Source organism: Diorhabda carinulata, chromosome 6 (assembly GCF_026250575.1).
Source record: "Diorhabda carinulata isolate Delta chromosome 6, icDioCari1.1, whole genome shotgun sequence".
Classification (NCBI taxonomy): domain Eukaryota; kingdom Metazoa; phylum Arthropoda; class Insecta; order Coleoptera; family Chrysomelidae; genus Diorhabda; species Diorhabda carinulata.
Window position 1 is genome coordinate 16521516 of NC_079465.1, and position 23037 is coordinate 16544552.

The 23037-nt window shown below is 31.8% G+C and overlaps 1 protein-coding gene across 7 annotated transcripts in view; it reads left to right on the forward strand.

Annotated features, from left to right (window-relative positions):
• Window positions 1-23037, forward strand: part of LOC130895974 (protein sidekick) — a 585707-nt gene that overhangs the window by 545301 nt on the left and 17369 nt on the right. For all 7 annotated transcript variants that reach the window (XM_057803673.1, XM_057803674.1, XM_057803672.1 and 4 more), the window contains 9 exons: window positions 680-982; window positions 1702-2076; window positions 5957-6190; window positions 10421-10605; window positions 14409-14648; window positions 14738-15083; window positions 15141-15419; window positions 17382-17702; window positions 17814-18130. In XM_057803673.1, coding sequence (XP_057659656.1) covers window positions 680-982; window positions 1702-2076; window positions 5957-6190; window positions 10421-10605; window positions 14409-14648; window positions 14738-15083; window positions 15141-15419; window positions 17382-17702; window positions 17814-18130 — 2600 coding nt within the window. The remainder of the gene's footprint in view (window positions 1-679; window positions 983-1701; window positions 2077-5956; window positions 6191-10420; window positions 10606-14408; window positions 14649-14737; window positions 15084-15140; window positions 15420-17381; window positions 17703-17813; window positions 18131-23037) is intronic.

A 23037-nucleotide genomic window follows, 5' to 3' on the forward strand; every position in this document is an offset into this window, starting at 1 on the left:
CAAGTTTAGATGTTCTCTATTATTATCATTTTCCAAATTTATCCTCACTCTACATATATTTTATTAAGAATAAGTACCAACTTTCAAAAGGCTATGTGTTATATTTTATGACATTTCCATTAGTTAGAAAAAAATAACAGCCATTTAAGTAAAGCTACTTTTGTTATTTAAAAAAATGGATTCAAAACAATTTTGTGTGTCAATTTATGATTGATGAAAAAAATACAGTATAGTAAGTCTAGCAATGGTTTCAAAAGTGTTATCCGGACTCTGCTTCATCATAAAGAATCATTTGTTATTGGTTTGCTGAATTTAAATGTAGTCGTACAGACACCAATGATGGTGAACGTTTTAGTCGTCCAGATGAGGTGGTTATATCTAACCGTAAATTGAATTTGCGTGAGATAGCTAAGGTCGTGAAGATATTAGAAGGCACATGGATCCATCACTTCACTCCGGAATCAAAACGATCATGATCTGAGTTGACTCAGATTATTATATATATAATTAAAATTTTGGTTATTAAGTAACAAAATAGTTTTAATACAAAGAATATGGTCAACCATTATTGGTGAGCCCATTGCACATATCACTATTCAGAAATAGTGGGGATTTCCTTCCAAGTTTATTAGATCATAATCTTAATTAATTGTACATAAATGTAATTATTTATTTTCAGTGCCATCTTTTGGGCCGATGAATGTGGAAGCTAACGCAACTTCTTCAACCACCATAGTAGTAAAATGGGGTGATGTTCCAAAAGAACATCAAAATGGATTAATAGAAGGCTTCAAAGTATTCTATGCAGCTGAAAATAAATCACCAGTTCAATATAAACAAATTCCTAATAATTCTACATTCACAACTACTCTTACTGAATTAAAGAAATTTGTGATGTATCATATTCAAGTTAGAGCTTATACAAGACTCGGCGATGGTGAACCCAGTAAACCAGCTGTTAGAATTAGAACATTCGAAGACGGTAAGTTATTAATAATTATTGATGTACCATAAACGAAAAACTTGTTATCCGAGGCAAGAAAGCGAGACAATGGACTGTTTTTTATCGAGGACTTTTACCAACTTTTATGAAAGTAACTAATCACTGTTTTGCAGTCCTCGGCAACAATTAACTCTTCGAACTAAAAACTCTATTATAATTATAATAAAATTTATTGAAACCTCTATTTTGTAGATTGTTTAAGAGGTAACGTGATACAGTGACTTTAAGTCTATTGTGTCCTTCCTGTCAAAGCTGTTTCTATCGAAAACATTCCCATGCAGTTGTTATGAACTCTCGAATCGAAACTGGTTTCAAGTAGGTCACAAAATTTCCCAAAAATTTCTTTCGTTTGCTTTAAATTGCACAATTAGGTGATTTGGAGTTTCTTCAATGTCCCTGCAGAATCTGTATTAATAAAGATCTGCTAGATTTTTCCTGTTTTGTATGACACATTGTATTAGAACATGTTTTGTCACACCATCTTACTGCTGTCAGTTCTACACTTACAAAAATGCATTGAAAAGATTTATATTTATATTAATAATCAGTTTTAACCCTGTCAAGAATTAATATGAACACCTTTTGGTATCTACGAGATATTCATTTATGGTTTTCCTATAGCAATATCTTCACAAATATAATTTAGTTTTATTTTAAAAATGTATTAACATAAGAATTTTTTTCTATTTTTATTGCAGTACCTGGTGCTCCATCAAATGTATCATTCCCCGATGTATCTGTTAGCTCAGCGCGAATTATTTGGGATGTACCAGAAGAACCTAATGGCGAAATTTTAGCGTACAAAGTAACATACCATTTGGATAGTGTAAAAACAAATAATAAGTTTTCAAAAGAGTTTCCACCATCGGGAAGAACATTCAGATTTACTCAATTAGAACCGGAAAAATATTATTTATTTTCGGTGACAGCTCAAACGAGATTAGGATGGGGGAAAACGGCTCATGCATTAGTTTATACAACTAACAATAGAGATATTCCTCAGCCACCATCCATGCCACAAATCAGTAAAAGTCAAATTCAAAGCCATCATATCACTTTCAGTTGGACACCAGGTAAATATAAATTTTTTTAATTATGAAATAAAACAAAAAGTCACACAAATAATTCACAAAAGGTTTTTTGGACCAGTGGTTTTACACCCTAGCCTGTTTCTTCTAAAAACTTGAAGAAGATCTACCAGTGGCACCACTAGAATGTTTTGATGAAGGAAAACGCGGATCATATCATTGAAATAGATAATCAAGTAAAAAATTGCCAAAAAATAAAGTATATCTTCTAAATATTGTGCAATTGTGAATTGTACTTTTGAGAGCGTTACAGCAAAACTGTGTAAAATTTGTTTCCTTGAACTGTTTGTTTATAGGGAAGAACCGGCTTAAGAATAGTAGTTCAAAGTTGAGTCATAGACCATTGCGCTCATAAGCCTTCTGATCGACGCGTTCTGACTTACTTGAAAGTACCAAAGGTCGATATTCTTGAAAAATCTAATCAGACACTTTGGTTTGAAACTTTTAATGTCACTGAGCCTATGTGTTGTGAACCTCCAAAGTGTGAGTGCTGGACACTCACGGATGATGTAGTCTATAGCTCCTCCATATAGCAGCAGCAATCCGGATCATCTGTGATACTTATAGCATGGAGATGACTTTTCAGATGACCGTTTTTGGTAAAAAGACCTATCAGCAGTCGTCTTTCAAGCCTGTTTAAATGGAACAGTTGATTAAAAAGATAGGCAGAAGGCCCATCTAAGTAGAAACTATCTCGTGAAAAGACTTCTCAGCAATGAGGTAATTACTGGTGGTTTTTCTGATCCCATTCTGACTAGTGGATCAGACCTGATTGTCAGAGTAACCGTGACGAGTTGGTTCTACAGCTATTGCTCACCAGTTTACATAGAACTTTTTTGTACTCCAGCACAAGCCTATAGCATACCAATTCGAAAGTTGTGGTATTTAGAGCAACTCTGCTCTTTGAGCATTAAATGTCATTTGATATATGAGTGTTTCCATATGTATGCGATAAAACATTGAAATAACTTTATTAGTATCTTTTGATATGATAATATATAAAATCTTGGATATTCTCCTTATTAGTACTATTTGATATAATAATATATTTAATCTTAGGCATTCTCCAGAAGTTTATTTCAGAATTTGTGTCTTTTAACAAGAAGCCTCGCTGTCAAGTTGCTTATTGTTACGTTTTCGACACTAATATGTCCCAAAATTATTGATATTTTTCGGTCAAGGTCATAATAGTTTTCTTCATTACCATGTTTTATGGAATATCCTCTTTTTGTTGCAAGTTTGGTTACTAAAGTAGTGACTTTTGTAATAAAGTAAGCAGTTAAAATTTTCACCTTCGAATTTTTCGTTCAATACAAGAGTATTAATTTCTGATTTTTTTTTTCAAGTTTTAATCACAATTATTTCTTTCTCCATTATCATTACTTTGAAAGCAAAAATGGCTTATTTTGTTGTTGAAAATTGTTGAGCTCGCAGTTTGCTTTCAGTATACAGGCACAATAATATCAAATCAGGGCTGGATGGTGGAAGGACCATTAACTCAATCATCTGGGTGGTTATAAATTCTACCGTAGTACCTTGTGCCATTCCAATGCCACTGTTGTCATAAGACGATAATGCCATAGAAAAAGGGAACCATTTGCATCAATGTATGTCTCCTACCAATAACTTTTATTGGATGGGGCTCACCTTAAAGAACAGATACAGTCAATTCTTGTATTATTTCGGAGTTAAATTCATAGATGCGTGATTATTTACAGTATTTGAAGAACTTATTTCTTCAATATTTCAATGTACCAGTAGGTTTTGGTCACGTAATGTAGGATCCATTTGGAACAGAGTTTCTCACCGCCAAATATTGTCATAGTAATGCTCAAAAATGCCTCAATCTCTCGGTATGTCACGTGAAATAAACAATAGTAAATATTATTGCAAAAATTGTATGAATCGAGTTGTTATAAATAGACTGTATTTGACTGATAACTCGCCGTATCTCTCCAGTTTAATAACAAAATGTAAAAATCAGTCATCAGTTAACCTTATCCAGCTCACTTAAAGTAATGTTTAAGGGGTTGGCAACTTTGTTTATCTGGAAACGTTCTCTGCGCAACAGAATCTGCAAGCTGCTGGTAAGTCTAACGCCTTCAGGTGTCCATTGAGGCGACAGTGCTCTAGATAAATACATAATCATTATAAAACTACCACTATACCGCTTCTTTTTGGATATTCTTGTGTGTTTGTATGTTATTATAAACAAGAAGTCATCATATTTTAATCTTTCATCTGCACCTTTAAAAACTATCAATTTTTTAAAATAATTGAATAAAATTATATTTATTATAATATTGTGTGTGTATGTGTGAGTAGAAGAAGCGATGGCCTCAGACATTTTTTTTAAATTTAATTTTCAATTTATAAAGGTGTACCGGAAAACAACCATGATTTAATTTTAGTTGCGTTATTATTTTTTGTATTTTTTACTATAATCGAAATTTGTTATATGTGGAATGCTATTTGGTAGATTTGGGTGAAGCTGGAAATAGAGATTTTCTGATTTTTTGCTTAGGTTATTGTAAGCTTCTCTCCATCTGATTCTAATGGATTTCTTATATTTGCTAATTACATTTGCTTTATTTGCCTCGTGATCTACCATCCCTTTACCCCTAATGCCGCTATGACCTTTTACCCATATAAGAATAATTTGTTTATTATCAATGTTTAATTGGTATAATAAGTTTTTTATTTCGAAGATAAGTTCCTGATTATAAATGTTTGATGGAGACACTCGGACTATTATAAAGGCCTCTGCCAAATGAGAAGATGATTTTATTCTCCAATAAGATGTTGTAAGATTACAAATATTTATGAAGTCAACTTTTTGCAGAATTTCCTTATTAAATGATATATATTTAATTATTTGTTTCTCGGCTACATATTGTCTACGAATATTTAATGGAGGTTTCTGAATTTCTGCCAAAACTGCTTGGTTAGGAAATGACATCATAAGCCCCATACAAATTTTTGATGCTTTATATTGAATACGGTCAATCCTTAAAAGATTTGTTTTAGATGTTGACCCATATAATATACACCCATCGTCCAATATGGAACGAATATAATCCTTATAGAATGTATACGCAAGGTTCGCAATTGTTCCTAATTTTCTTTTGGAAACTACTTTTAGCAGAATCATAAAAATTTTTGTTGTTGTCTGACCACAATTTACACACCCATTCCAGCTATCCAAATAACTGTACGTGAATAAAAAGAAACCGCTTCTTTCCGACTGAACACATGCTACAATGAGATAAAAGTTGTTGTTGGTAGGCATCCGCCCCAGATCAACTACTCATCCATTTTATTATGTCAAATGTCATTGCTGTTCTGTGATGATCTTATAGCCATTAGTATTACCTATAATCAAATATATAAACATAATAGTTGTGTTCATGAATCAAGAGAGGGCGCCACGATTCATTTCCTCCCCCCGCACCAGTGAGTTTCATTACTCTGTTCTAAATTACACTACTTTTGGGGAATAAAAATTTGGCGCAATGAGATGATCGGAAGATTTTCGGCCATATTCGGCACTAATACGCAACAGTGCGAAAAATAGAAATTTGAAGTAGTTGAAAATTTTCAAAATTTAGAGAACTCTTGAAGCTAATTGTATTAGCGCCATTCTATTGAATATAAGTGAGGTTAACATATTTAAAAGCAAAATTAATTTGTTCACAAACAAGAATTTTTGAAAATTCTACATGAAGTTTCCCCTCAACAAGTGTAATAACCGCTTCAAGATAAGGATGCGATAGAAAAGTACATTAATTTTCCAAATTATATTTATGATAACAATGTATAATCTTTTATATATGAATTTCTCCGATTTCATTATATTCGTTTTTAGGTAGAGATGGTTTTGCACCTTTACGCTACTACACTGTACAGAAGATGGAAAATTCTGGTCCCTGGCAATCTTTACCGGAAAGGGTCGATCCCCAATTCAATTCTTATACAGTTTCTGATTTAAAACCATTTACGTTATATAGATTCCGTATACAAGCGACAAATGATATAGGTCCAAGCCAGTTCAGTCCAGAATCAATTGAGGTTAGGACATATTCGGCTGCTCCTAGCAAAGGTAAAAAAGTTATATATTTATTGTTTCTGAAAAAATACGTTCTTCATAAATATAAACAGATATTTGTTTAAATGTCCAAATTAACATTATCAGATTGTTGTAACAAACAAAACGAAAACCTTAAAGGGTAACATATTGTAACACATTTCCCCGACTGGAAACTCTTCCTCATGAAGTGGTATTCAGCCTGAGTTAAAGTATATAACTGGTACTTATATAGGGTGAACAATTCATATTAAATATTATAAAATTGAGGGAAAAAAGGTGGTAAGACTAGTCTTATGAATTAATAAAAACTAAATAAATTATCCCCACCATTCCCCAAATTAATATTTATTGCTAAGAACAATAACAAAGTTTGAGCAAAATAATACATTTATTTAAAATAAATAAAAGCAGTTATAAATTGAAAATAACACAATAGAGTGGAAACAGATGGAGAAGCTGTAAACAATTTATAAATTGAATTAATAAAAATTAAATAAACTATCCCCGAATACGATTTTCCAACTTAATATAAAAAGTAATAAAATTCGCATTAAAATCATATCAAATCATGAGTGAGCAAAACAAATAAACAACATTTACAAAATTGAAAACAACTCAGATTTATGTTAAAGATAAGAAATGGAAATCCGGGTTGGCTGCAACCCTCAACTGAGTGCCATGTTGTTGAAGATGGTTTGGTGTTGTGGTGCACCAGTTGGTTTAGGCCAACTCCAACCTGACAGCTGTAGTACTGAGGACAAAAAATAAAATAAGAAAGGGAACGGGTACACAGATGGAAATTACTGAAGAAGGAACGAGTTTAGAGAACAGATTTGATTAAAAAGGAGCTTATGCTCTAAGATACAAAAAAACTGAATTTATATTTTTTAAAATATAACCGAACAATAATCTGCTCTGTTCTATTTCTGTTCTACAAAATAAATGGAAAATACGAATTTATCCTGAAGTAGCCATACAAAATTTGTTTGAAATAAAAGGAAATATTCAATTTCAATTTAATATCTTTTCAATAAATTTATTTATTGCTGAAACTTATTTTTATTTTCTTAGCAATAAATATCAATTTGATTAATCGTGTTCCGGCTTAGTTTTAGTTTGTTTAATTCAATTAATAAGATGTTTCCAGCTTTTTCGTCCTTTTTTCTTTATTAATTTATACCGTCGTTCGTTGAAAAGCTGGTGACGTCCAATTTAATATTAAGGTAAAAGTACCAATTGTTGACACTATAAGAAAGGCAAATCATTTAATTCAGCGTTCTACAAAAGTGTTCAAGAAAATAAAACTTTTAAGTAGTTATTATGAATTGTGAGGTCCTTGTGAACATTTTGCACGTATTGGACTTATCAAAATAGCTTTTTTACAATTATCACAAACGAATGTTTCCAAACATGGCTTTTTGCACCAAATGTTGGGTGCAAAATTCTGCGAAAATTCCATATGTTGACATTTGCGGCTCCTAACGTTGACACTAATTTAAATATTGACCCTTCGCTTTCTTGAAGTTATTACTCAAGGCCTAAATGAACAAAAGATTTTCAGAACATATTAAAATGTATTTCAAGAAGATATGTGATATTTTCTAGCATACCTACCTAATTAAATTAAATTAAAGAGGAACAGACACAGAAACGGGAAATACAAATTTATCGCGATTTGCCTCTGTAAAATATATGGGCTTGGGCAGTTTGTATTGTACGTTGCGGACCGATAGGAGATGATTCTCGTTGCTCGAAAGCTAAAAAACCGCTTTACCCATTTTTCCTTCCTCAGATTTATATGTATTAAAGATAAGACTGAGACATATCCATGGAAATCTTGAATGGTTGCAGCCCTCAACTGAATTCCCAGTTGTTGTAGTTGAGTTTAATTGTTTGTGGTGTACCACTTGAGTCCTTTAGGTATGGTTGAAACTCCAACCTGGCAACTGTAGAACAGCGAATATAAAGAATAAAATTACCACAAAATTACTAAAATTTTCTTCGATTTAAAATGTAGATAGATAGAGGACAAATTCGAATCAATTTCGAGATTTTATTGAATTTCTCGAGTGAAGTGAGAGGTCGATAACAAATTAATTTCTTCAAAAACTCGAATATTATAGAATACATCAGAAGTAACTACTTGGCCACACCACGTGAACATAGAAATATTCAAAATGTTTGAAGAAAAACGTAACAAGCCGAAAGGCATGTTATAAGAATTGAAGAAAAAATTTATAAATACATATTTATGTATTTTTCTGTATAAAAGTGTGTTATTTAGGAAGTTATAATTTTAATGTCTATGAAATAAATATTCAAAATACTTACTGTTAACCAAATTCGAATTGCACTTGAATATAAAGGTTACAATGATATGGTATCGAAAATTATTATAATTTTAAGAGGTGTGCTCTTTTCTTATCCAGTGTTGATTTTGTTCTTATCGGCGAATTTAACGATGAGCATAACTGTTTATTCATAGGGGTTCTACGCAAAATCAAATAACATATCTAATTTGATATATTGTGTACATGCAACTGCTTGTATTAATTGTCCTTTGGTATATATATATATATATGGGTGATTCCGTTCTAACTGTGATATTCAATGTCCTGTATTGTTTTTTTGTACTAGTCATTAATTAATAATCAATTAATAAAAATTTTGTGTTAATTGAATAATTCTTAAGATATTTAAACATTATTTTTATACAATATAACTTGCCACTTAAAGAAAACTTATACTACATCACTTGAATGTCAGTACCGTGTCATGTCCATTCCTAGAATTTACCGATAAATTATTAATTTTTTTTGTCGTAACAAATGATTTAAACTAATTACCTTATAAATTCTAATGTTTATGATCAAACTGAGGAAAATTGATGCACTTGTTGTTTAATATCTTAAGTTACCATGTCAGTACCGTGTCATGTCCATTCCTAGAATTTACCGATAAATTATTAATTTTTTTTGTCGTAACAAATGATTTAAACTAATTACCTTATAAATTCTAATGTTTATGATCAAACTGAGGAAAATTGATGCACTTGTTGTTTAATATCTTAAGTTACCATGTCAGTACCGTGGATAAATGAGTCAGTACCGTGGAACTCAAAATCCGACATTGTGTCTTGCTCGTGATACTTTGAAGTTGTAGTAAATTCCTTTTAGAGTTTTATTTTTACAGTAAAATAGATGAATAATATGCATAAAAAAGTTAGAAAAGTTAAATTTTAAAATCTTGAAATTTTGAATACAAAAAATCACAGTTAGAACGGAATCACCCATATATATATATATATATGTTGTATTTTGAAGTAATTCACATTTCCAATAAATGAATGGTCGATCGCCTAAATTTTAGTTAACAAAGGATTTTATTATTTTTTTTTGTCGTGGAATTTTTACAATAACATCGAAAACGGTAACATTTTTTAAAAGAAAAACAGGAGATTTTCTCAGACCTAAATTTCTCAATTAAAAAATTATGCTTGTGAAAAATGTCAACTTATAGTTAACTTGACATGTTTTACGATTTTTTTGTACGAAGTTTTAGAAAAATAGAGAAGTTTAAAAAAACTGTCAAAGAAACTAATGAAGTCTGTCTATGATGATGATGAGGTAACCTTGTAGGCTGTTTACTAGTGTTATGATCGATGGTGATATTGAAAGTGGAAATGAGTTAGTTTAGGTCGAGAAAAGAATAGGAGATGAAAGTTGGGTCTATAAAGCTGAAATAAAAAGATCTGTCAAAATCAAACATTAAGGTCATTTTTTTCTCCGATTCTGGGGAAATTGCTATCATCGTACTAGAACGTTTGTGGAATGAAGAGTAATGAAAGAAACTTAAAAAGAGCCAATGACATTTTCGAGTATTTAGCAAGTCTTCTTGCATGTTCACATACGCCTTACTTACCATATTTAGCTCTACGCCATTCTTGTTCCCGATACGAAAAAAACGTGCTATGAGTCGAACGTTTTTGCACAATTACTGACATTGTAGAAGACCACCACCACTTCCAATGATGCATTCAACGTTTGGATAAGTGTACTGATACCCAAGGGTAGTACTTTGAAAGAGTTTAATCCAAACTTCATATCACCTATTCACTTTGTTCAATGAATTAATTTGGCATTCTCATGCTGTACATGCTATAAATATTTTATCGCTCTTCATGTGGAATTTTATAATCACCTTTTCGTTTCTGTATAATGTCCTATTTATTATAATTATTAGGCGTAAATGGTTTGAAAGTAATTCCAATAACCACAACTAGTGTGGAGGTATCTTGGGAACCTATAGAAGAACAATACTGGAGTGGTGACAGCAAAACTGGGGGTTATAGAGTAGTATTTCAACCAGTTTCTGACTTTCCCACTGCTCTTCAAGCAACGCCTAAAGAAGAAGTAATGGGAATTAATGTAAGTACTTTAATTATAAATATTTATGCAATTTTGTTAAAAATAAGCATTTATAGGAGCAAGACATGTGTACTAGAAACATTTTTATTGTCTATTATTTGGTAAATACTTCCTTACATACCTGCCTTTACATCATGATAAAAACACATTCATTTGACTTTTTCGACTTCGCAGAAACCATTTATCAAGGTCCCAGGGGCCTATTCCACAATAATAATTTGCACTTATCACTTTGCAGTTTGCAATTTATTTTCATATTCCTGTTCCACAATAACAAGAAGTTGCAAAGTGAAAAGTGCTAAGTGCAAAGAATACATGGATAAGCTATATTTTTTCCGATTTTTGTTCCACAATATATATCTCTTAGCAAAATACCAATTGTCATCTTGACACTTGTCAAATTATTGTGCTAAGTGTTTGAGTGGTTTGCAAAAATTGTTTATTCGTATAAATATGGGGAAAAAAGATTTGATTATTGAAAAGAAGCTAGCTGTTTTAGCTGCTATCAAACACAAGCGTGATATATTATTTGGAAATTTCAAAACAACCTCTAATGCAGACAAGCAAAATGCATGGGAGAGTATACCGTCATTGGCTAAGTCTTTAGAATTGGCGTCTCCAGAAAAAAAGTGGACCCATGTAAGAGACAATTTGTTCGGCTTATGGAAAAGTTCACGTAATAGATAATTCAAAATGTTCAGTACATTTGAGTTGTTTGTGTTTCGTAGAATAAACGAGATATTGCACGTCGGACAGGAACATCGGGGGGGGGGGGGGACAAAAAAATTAGACGAAGTGGATTTGGCAATACTGGATATTTTGAATGAAGATAATGCCGTAGTGGATGGAATAAATCTTCCAGAAACTCAACCAATGCCAAGTAAGAGTACCTCTTGCAACACAGTTTCTAACGAAAATTGACTACCACAATGGGAAGAGAAGGAAGTCGGCAGAAAATTGTGTGCAAAACAAGAAAAACCACAATGAAGATAGGAGAGTCAAACTAAAAGAGTCTTTATTAGAGATTGAGATATATAAAAAAAACTGGAGGTATTAAAACTAGAAAAAGACTTAGGTTTACAACCAAGTATATTTACAAAAGAATTTTATGACTAAACAGTTCATTTTGAGGGATAAATATCTAGCATCTACCCATTTCTTGTAATGTAAAATTAAAATGCTTTTCTTGAGCTATCGGCTAATTAAGCTGCATTCAGCTTACCTAAGCTGAAGAAATTCTAACATAATCAAAGTTAAAGTAAACCCAACCCAACCAACATCAAGAGACAGCTCACAATTCGAATGTAAATAAAAGTTCGAAAATACAAAAAAAATTATAAAAACTATAGAAAATCGAGAACAATAATTATTTTCAAGTTTTTTACTGTAGGTTTCTTCCTCTTTAGCAAACCCCCTATCACCAAAATAAAACTTTCCCTCTAATTCATAAATTCAGTTCAAATAGCTGAATTGAAATACAAATTTCTAACATCTGGGACATCAATATATAGATTCTACGACCTGAAAAACGCTAATCTAACGTGTTTTTAATGTTACGAACTGAACCACCGATTTAGAAGGTGAAGCCAGTCCTGTTCTAATATGTTATCGAAGCTAAAGTTTGGATATTTTTTTGCTTGTCAAATTTTTTTTGACTTTTAATAAAGACAATTTTTAAAAAGTAATTTTTTTGTTAACGGTAATCTAAAGATTTTAATAATCCAAAGTTTCCAGAAAGCGATATATAAACAAATCAGCCGTAAATTAGGCAAATTAGTCAAAAATTTGATATCATAGTAAATAACTAGGGACAAGTGAACTAAATGGTACATTTAAATAAATTAGTTAAGTGTGTACAAAAGTATTAGTGAATAGTTTAGCGTGTAAGTGATAGTGAATAGTTGGTGTAAAATAAATTACATCGTGTGTATAAATTCATCCCAACGAATTTGTGATAAAAAACTGTCTACATAAATAAGAACATTACATTATTATGATCCTATACCGGGCAGATACGAAAGTGCTCAATTGTGTCTTAATCGAAAACGGATGAGAGCAAAAGTACTAATATTACGATGATTGTGTTATATTTTAAAACCACTATAAAGTCAAAAGAAGCTGCCACCAAATTTTATCATCAAAATTCATTAACGCCACGCCTCTTATTACAAAATAACTCATAATATTTTTTGCCCAAAGTTTTATTATTGTGTGGATTTTGATAACAATTGATAAATAAATCTAAAGGGTTTGTATGTATATGCACTTCAATCTAAAAAAACCACTATGTCCTCCTTTCGTTAAAGCTAAACTTAACATTATCCCACTACTTTTTTTTTCACTTTTAAAGCATTGATGAATCCTACCATTTTAGAAAGTTTCTAGAAAATTCATTATCCACTTGTGATCTTAATCAACCCTAATATGTCACCAACTTTTCCTCAAAACCTACAGTCGTCGGTGTTTTCCATTTTTATTTTCATAAGCTGTCATAAGTGACAGTGTACCTTCAGGAACCCTGTGAGTATGCGAACTTTGTTCCTACTTAGATCAGTATATTAGACCTTGTGTTGTCATAGTTTCCGAGGAACAATTTCGAATGTCTAACATTTCAATTTAGTTGAGGTTTTCTATTTTCTTCAGTTCTGCTTTTGAATGATTCGCTCCTGAAAAATAGAACGGTACTAATCCAATGAAAAGGGTCTTACCCCCCTGTTTCTCTAAAGTTTGCTTTCTCATTCCCCTGTATATCACCAATATTAGGAGATAATTGTTTTCTTTCGACTAAAAGCTGCTAGGATGGATTCCTATTGCTTTAAAGTATGTCTTTCTTGACCCATATATGGGCCATGTTCTAAAATTAATAGAACTGATTTTTTCCTGAGCGAAGGTGCGGATGAGAGATGGTTTGCGCGTGCACGATTGGAAGAGTGGGATAATAGGATCGCGGAAAAAAATCGGCAGTCACTTCCCGATCATCAGAGCATCATGGAGCGTTTACTAGAGCAGCGATATGCGATCAAATTTTGTGTGAAGCTTGGTAAAACGAGCAAAGAGATTCACTATATGATTAAGGAGACCTACGGTGAAGCTGCCGTGGATAAATCGGGTGTTTTTGAGAGGCGCAAGCTGTTCCGCGAAGGTAGGGAAAGATCACTGCTCTGGGTACCTTCCGACCAACGAAAATGTTTCGTAAATGAAAAATGTATCATGTGGGATTAATCTAAGAGTGATTGCTAATATATTGAGCATTCCATAAAACCGAGTTTTTGAGATCGTGACAGAAAACTTAGCCATGAGAAAAGTTTGTGCAGCGAGTGTTGTCAGAGGAGCAAAAGGTCAACCATAAAGCTATCTGCCAGGATCTTCTTGGCCCTACCACACATTTTCACTTTTTTTATTCCTGAGAATCATGCAGGGGCTTAACAACATTCAAGTCAAGACCTTGAAGGTCACGAAAACTGAAAAACTCTTTGGCAGCAGTGTGTATATGCGGAAGAGCGGTATTTTCAAAAATTCTATTCGTTTTTACTATTTTCTTAAATAAATATTGTTTTAAAAAATGAGTCCTACTTTCAGAACAGATCCTGTACACCTATCCCTGTTCCTATTGCACTTTTGTGGTTTACAAGGCATCAGAATACTATTAATAGATTCACAGTAATGTAAGTAAATATAAATAACACGCTATATTTTTTCCACAGCAATATTTGATTTCTGTATCAATAACCTACGCTTAGCCTATGCCGCAGTAATTATAAATAATAAATTTTCAAATGAATGAATGTATTTTCTTTATACAGGCGAATAAAATGGTTTTAAGTGAATTATTGCAAGACAGAAACTATGAAATAGTAGTTATACCATTTAATGCACAAGGTGAAGGTCCAGTGAGTCCTCCTTGCACGGTATATGTGGGAGAAGCAGTACCAACTGGGGAACCCAGGGGGCTACAAGGGGAACCAGTTTCTTCTACAGAAGTCAGATTAAGATGGAAAGCGCCGCAACAACATATGCAAAATGGAGAATTATTGGGTTATAAGGTAAATAATCTTCATAATATTATCACATTTTAATTGTATCATTAACTCAATCTAGTACCGTTAATAATTTATATAATGCTGTTTGGCAGATATTTTACATTGTTCTCAACTCTCCACAAGAACTAGACGAAGGGAAAAAATTAGAAGAAGAAATTGAAGTAGTTCCAGCATCAACCACTACGCACAGTTTAGTTTTCCTCGATAAATATACCGAATATAAAATTCAAGTATTAGCCTTCAATCCAGCTGGTGACGGACCCAGAACACAACCAATAAGGGTGAAAACTCTTCAAGATTTACCAAGTGCTCCCACTAATTTAACATTTTCTGAAATAACTATGAATAGCTTAATTGTTTCCTGGAGTCCACCGAGAAAACGAAATGGGGATATTGTTAGCTACATTGTCACATATGAAACTGCAGAAGAAAACGAACGTAAGTAAATAAATATTGGAAAAAAAGGATAATTTCATAATGGACTATTCTTTTTAGGTTACAGTAAACAAGTAAAACAAAAAGTTACCACAACGTATCTACAAGTTCAAAGTTTGGAAGAAGAAGTTACGTATACGTTCAAAGTGAAGGCGCAAACAATCGATTATGGTCCTCCTGTTGCGAGTAACGTCACAACAGGACCACAAGAAGGATCGCCTAGCACACCAAAGGAACTGAGTTTGGTGAAAACTTTATCAAGTATCGAAATGAGATGGTTCAACGGACCCACTGGGAAAGGTCCCATACTAGGATATTATATAGAATCCAGAAAAAAAGGTATATACACTGCGGCCCAAAAATATTTTTATTTGTGGCACTGGGGTGCTGATCTATTAATACCACTTCTTTGTGTGGGATCGGTTTTGCTTTAGTTTTATTTACACTATATACAAGTGAAATACGAATTATAACTTTATTGCCGGTCACTTCTAACCTCTCTCCCTCATGCCACTGCTAACAGCTTGTCGTTTTTTGCGGACCGTCTACCCTTGATCTTGTTGCCGGTTTTCCAACAATAAAGATCTAATTACAGTACACCTCCTTTCTCTTATTGAAAGGTACTAATTACAAGTTTCAATTAACCAAAATACTAAAAATAATTAAACTCTTAATTAACATAATTATCCAAATGCTTGGGTAGATGTGTGTTACGTCTAGATCTATTATTTGTTTTATTTACAAAAGTCATATGTGTCAAGCGGCTTAACCATATTAGAGTTCTTAATGAGAAGCTTGAGATTGCTTTCTATGACTGTACCATTATTTAATTTTACTCTATTAGCTCTAGGTTTATTCAACTTTTGAATGATCTTACCAGATTGCCAAGCATTCTTGTCTTGATTCTGAATTCTTAACTTGTCACCTACTTTAAACTCTTTAAGAACTTTTGAACCTGTATCATTGAAACTTTTCTGTTTTCACCCTATTTGCATGAGACAATCTTCCACTTTATTCCCTTCTTTATTAAACAAAGTAAAAATGCTGGAGATGGAATATTTTTATATATTGGGGTTGATCGATATTCTATCAAAGATATGGATCTTTATTATCATAGTCACAATTTTTCAAAAATTGAATAGCATTCTCTACACTGCCATTAGATTGAATTTATTGTGTTTAATTTCCGAATCCTTGACAAATGTTTTAAAAGTTTCTGAACTAAAATTAGTACCATTATCCGATCTTAAGAGAGATTTATTGGTCTAGTTTCGATGAATTTTGAATAATAATCACCATGAGATAGGTTTTACTGTTAAACTGATAGACATCTGTTCCTAGACAGGTCCAGACCTTATCCGGCACCTCAGGAGGAATAACTGGTTTCTTAGAATTTGAGTTTCCAAAACTTAAACATGTATGACAATTATTTACAAATTCCTCTATCTCAGAATTAATTTTGTCTGTACAGGACCCCGAACTCCAAATAAATTTGTTCTCCTTCTTCATAATTAGCATATTCCTGCTTTATCATTTCACTTATTATTCTTGTACATACTCTTTTTATTGTACTTGTTGCCGATACCCTACGATAAATGTTGTATTTTAGTTGTTGCTCTTTTTATGTAAAGATGTGATGTAAACTGTTTTCTAATCATGGGGTATATTTTCACCATTTACGTATACAACGTAAGGATTCGAAGAGTTTATTTGTTCCATTTTTAATTAGTTCAGCATTACTCCCACCTGTAGCTCTTCCATTTTTCATTGCTACTCTACATTTATAACTACTGTTGAACCTATTTGTATCTCTACTTCTTTAATTTGTATGTCTGTGTTTGTTGACTATATTCAGGTCTATTCTTGGTCAGTAGTGTACTATAACGTTGAACCTATTCGTGTGCAGGTATTAGTTTAAGTGATGAGTTGGCCTTTCCGTTGTTTCCAGTTTTGTTAAGCAATTTCCATGTTTCAATGCACTTTTGCACCCCAATGTACGCCTCTTGACGTTTTCTCTTTTTTTTTCTCTATAATTTTGCTTTTGTTTCAGTATGATTGTATTAATATCTTCTGTGATCTCCATTGTTTGTATTCAACCATCTGTTTTCGTCCATCAGTTTTTCCTTTTCAGACTTCCACCAATATTTATTAATTTTTGGCATTTATTTGATACTTAGAGCTTGTTTTGCAGCTGTTCTAATGCTGTTTACTATATTGTTATAGATCCTGGGGTGTATGGTTTACACCATTTATGCATTAGCATTTTATGAAATATTTATATAACTCGACCATTTCTTCCAGATGACATGAGGTGGCAAACTGTTACTAAAACTACAAACGGACCTCTTCAAGAGTTTACGGTACTATATCAGAGCCTTTTGCCATCAACTTCTTACAAATTCAGAGTAATTCCCTATAATAAATTTGGAATAAGTTATCCTGCATATTCAGATGAATCCGTCTTAACACCATCAAAATTGTATATGGAATACGGATATTTGCAGCATACTCCATTTTACAGACAGACTTGGTTCATGGTCTCTTTGGCAGCTACTTCTATTATCATTATTATCATGATAATAGCTATTTTATGTGTAAAAAGCAAAAGTTACAAATATAAACGTAAGTTTTTTTTATTTATCATAATTTTTTTACTCTATTAGATTTGGTTACTTTAAAATATTCAATTATTTCTGTATAGATCGTTCAATAAATACATTTATCCTTTTTTAGAAGAAGCTCAGAAAACTCTTGAAGAATCCATGGCTATGTCAATCGGCGATCATCAGGAACTTGCAATGGACTATTACCGTTCCCGTAACGGTAATGCCAGTAACAACAGTCTTTCAAATCTCAACAAAAAAGGTACATTATCACGTAAACCCCTCCAACATCAGCCTCCGCCTGTAGTTGGTAAATCTCCCCCTAGACCCTCCCCTGCATCTGTACCATATAATTCGGATGAAGAAAGTTTGAAAGGCTACGACGAAAATCCTGATGACAGTAGTGTCACTGAGAAACCTTCCGAGATGAGTTCTTCAGATTCTCAGGTAAGATAGTTTTACAAATAGGTGATTCAATTGTTGGTAATTATTTGCCTCCTTGGGACTAAGTAAAGCTTTACTTTTATCGAGATAAATAAGTATGTAGTTTAATTTTATTAATATATTTCACTAGTTCAAGCATCAAACCATAAAATATGACTACAGAACTAAAAAAATAAAAGTTGCAAATAACTGATTTTTTTATTTTACTATTACAACTGTAAAACAGAAACGGCAATTAAGTATGATTTGGTCCATTTGAAGTTGTTTTGGATTTTTTATTTTATTTTCGTTGTTTCAATTTCTCATTAATAGAAATTATAAAATTGTATTGAAACTTGAGGAAATAAGAAACTTTAATTTATAAACGCTCGCGCTAACGCCCGCTTTCGAGTTCGTGTTGGAAACTATTTATAAAGTTTTTGACCCTCCTCTGTGGCTAGGAATTTAATTGGCTGGTCCTATGTGGACTATTTAGAAATCCATTTTCACAAAACCACAAAATATTTTTCGTATTTAGACATTTCTTTTGCATGATTTAAGAAAAATGTCTCTGTTTCATTTTTTTCAAGTTGAATGAATACAAATAACACCACGTACGTCCTACCAGGAAAATATGTAAAAAAGGTATAGGTATGTCGGAGCAATCTCTGTTGGAAAGTATACAATGTGAGGAGGATCTCGAAGACACGTATACTGTTGTATTGCGGGCCACTGTTAAGCGTATGTCTGCGTTTTTAAAATGGGCCAGGGTTTGGTATTGTAGACAATTTTGGGCTATGCTGTACGAGGATCATGATTCCTTGACTATTGCTTGGTTCATATACGAAAAAAACATCCACCTGGTGCAACTCGTTTTTCTGACTTTGATAGGCCAGTGATTTAAAAGTAAACTAAACAGCGAAAACAATATGTCGATATCTTCTTTCTGTAACGAGATATCTTAAGAAATGTGTAAACGGCAAAAATTTTTCTTCAAATGTTTATTATGGATGGAAAGTTCTCACATTGGCCAACCTGCTTAAATTTGTATAATAATAATCTTATTGTTGCCGCTAGATGGCGTTATCTAAATGTAAAGCTAATATGAGAATGAGAACAAATAATTGAATAAACAATTAACAACTTAGATAACTAACTACGCAATTAGTGGCGTCCTAGGTGTTCGAAATGTTGTCCATCATTTTCTATATATGAAGTCAGTCGCTGACAGGTGGCGGTTTCAATTTATTCCATTAAAATACTTCGTATTGCCTGTCGGATTCCCTTAATCAAATTATTTTTTGTCGCGGGTCAATTGATGAAAACGACTTTTTTTATTCACTCTTGTAAATAAAAATCTAAGCAAGTTAGGTCTGGAGATCATCTGGGTGGCCAAATAAATAAACTCACACATTCTATCCAGCTACGCTGTTTTTTTTGGCAAATATGTAGGTTAGCACTTTTATTTTATGCTTTAATTCACTGGCAAACAAAAATAACATTTTTAAATAATGAAAAAAATTTAATACAACTCATTTCATCTCTCTGGAACTGCCATTTATGTAATTTTATCAAAACAGTCTCCATTTTTGGTCTGTGTTAGTAGCTTTCATGTAATTTGTGGCAATGGATCTAATCACGCCGTAATTAGTGCTTCAATTTCGGTCTTGAGGTTTGCGTATATGAGCCATGCCCATGTCAACTTTTGGTTTAATTTTTCAATTTCTTTTACAATTTGTCCATGCAGTTGTTTGAGCTTTCTTTCTGTTCCGATTTTATTATCTGTTTTATTTGTTGTTTTAATCTCTTAACTATTTTTGTTTCTGGTTCTGCCGGATTAGTTCTATTAGTTCTTCTTCTGGTCTTCTTCATGTATGGTCTTTTGGCTTTGCTGACGGTACACCATTCCCATTTATTGTTATTATTATTCATTTATTTGAGTTTAATACCATAAACTTAAGAACCTGTAGCAAACCAAGTGCCCATTGGCCAATTTTGCTACAGGCTTAATCCAGCAGTGGTCATCTCCTGGATTTGATACAGAAGGTAATATTGATCATACAGAAATGTTTGTGGCACTACAAGCTTTTCAATAAAAACTCCACACAAATTTAAGATACAATTTTTGTGCACAACAGCTTACATAAAAAATCAAATTAAAAGAATAATAATTTCGGTTTTTAGATAATTTAATAGCTTCATTGGTTACATTTGTATAATATTGAAGTTATATTGTTACGAAATAGTTACAAGAAGGTAAATAATTGCTCTATGTTGTCGTATATAGAACTAAAGGTGGAAGATTTGCAAGTTGATTTGTAATTTGTTCGCTATATATAACTTTACACTTCTTTTCAGTGTACCCAAATTCAAGTGGAATGTGGTTTGTATCGAAAAGTTTAGTCAAAAATTCTTAAATAAACATGTAAAAATGCAAATCCGTTATCGCACCATTTTATTTTTTATTTTTAATTTCAAAATATATAAAAACACATTTTTAAATATGAATAAAGTCTTGAGGTAACCCGCAGTAATTCATAAATATGCTTGATTATTAATAGATGTATTTAATATATTATCCATTGCATGGCCATTTGTTAAAGCATGTTAATTGCACATCTTCAGCTTGAATTTAAATAATTACATATTGTTGATGTGCAGTTTTTTATGATTGTATACAAACTTTCCATAAAAAGTTTTAATTTGTATCATTTTTACTTTATATACAAAAAAATGCAGATGATATAACTAGCAATTTTGTGATACTAAAACAATTCCATTAAAATTCTTTGATATACCCTATTTTTAAGCTAGGAGGACTGATTTGAATTTAAGTTGATCATTCTGTAGATTCCTCTCAACATATATTATGATTGATATTTGAATTTTGTTCTTTCTTGTGTTCTTGTTATTGTTATATATATATATATACATACATACATATATATATATATATATATATATATATATATATATATATATATATATATATATACAGTTCTTGTAAGGACTAATTTGCAAATGAATTCCAACTACTATCAGATATCATTCGCCTCCCAAAAAATTGACTTCTGTAATTTCAAGCCACTTATCGTCTACAGGTAAGCCAAACATTGTGAATTTGTATAAAAAAAATCTCATATGATGAACCAGAGACAAAGGTGAATGCCATTTTATTAAAAATTGTAGGAGCGTTGAATAAGTTATCGAAAATAGCAATTTTGTAAGAAATTAACAGGTACAAATTTTAGTTTTTAGGCGTTGCTAAATCCACTGTGTTTCGAATTATTAAAGAATATAGAAAACCTGGACGAATTGTCTCTTCTAACTATGATGGAGATCGTCCAGGAATTGTAGAAATCTTCGACGATACAATAATAAATATATTTCGATGTATTGTTCATAGTCTATTTTTTAAAAATGAAACACTTAAAATGAAATTTCAATTGGAATAAAAAGATTTAACTCAAATTTCTCGGTTATCATTAAATGAAGTTATGAAAGAAAGAAATTTTAGTTCTTACAAATTATTTTGATTTTTATATGCATTGAATAATTAATGTATTACTAATGAAATGGCACAACAAAATAATAAAAATGTACAGAGGAGAAGACTGAATAAATTTGCCAAAAGACCTAGTATGAAGTATTTGAGGTTAGATCACTAAATGTAAACCCCATCAAAATTTTATAGATGTTTGATTATCTAACACTCGCGAGCAAATTCATTCTATGAATGTAAATAAATATTCTGATTGTTGTTAAAAGTTTGTTATAAAAAAAATTCCATAGAAACACTCCAGTTGAGAAAAATCAAATTTTATCATAAACGGCAGTTACAGGATGCTATCAAATATGTTAAATTTAAATAAAGTTATTTATAATTATGACTTGGACAATTATATCACATTTTAATGCTTTTCTTAAGGTTTTCGTTTTTGTATGGCGGCCACCATATCATTGTGAATTGAACCCTATAGAATTGATTTGAGCTCAAGTAAAAAATGAAGTGATACTACTGAAATCACTGTTTTCAGAATGATGATTGAAATGAGATTTCTATCTAGTGTTTGTCAATTTTTCACAGAAATAAGTCTGAATTTTTGCGCCGTGGATGAAACATGGGTCTTCACATATGAAACAAAAGGAAAAACAACATTGGACTAAAAAGGGGAAACTGGCTCTAAAGAAGACAAAGACTGTTATATCTACGGGCAAGGTTTTTTGGGATAAGCGTAGGATAATTTTCATTGACTATCATGAAAAAGACAATGCACCAATTCACACATTTGTTATTGCATTGGCTAAAATTAAAGTTTGAATTGCGAGGCTTAGGCACCCTATATGTCAGATTTAGCCCCCTCGGATTATTTCCTATTCCTATATATTATATTTGTTTCCATCACTCACTAGCTTAACTAAGTTTCAAGTTTTATCGTTTTATTTTCTCCTTATATTTTATTGTGTATTTCAGTTTTTTTTTATATATTACGAAATAAGTTTTCTGTGAGAATTGAATTGAAGTTTCTTAAAGATACTGCCTTTCTAGATTAAATTACGGTTAATTAAAAAAAAGCAATAGTTCTTATGAATACAGAATAATATTTAGGAAAAATATGAACAAGAGCTTTTATATGGAAAGTTTGTTTAATCGTTATAAAGAAAAATACATTACAGCTTTTAATTTATTTCATAATCAGTTTCTGTCAAAACATGTGTTCCCGTACTGTAGGGTATTAGTTTACAGAACTGTAATGCTGATCAATAAATATTGCATAGATGGTTGCATATTTAGTGATTCATTTAAAGAAATAACAACTATTTGTTGTATGTACTGCTCAAGAAGATATTTTAAGTTGTTAGAGGCGTTATACCTTCTCAAATTTTCGTAAACAGCATTTTTTCCTTTCGTAACGTTTCTCTATTTTAGA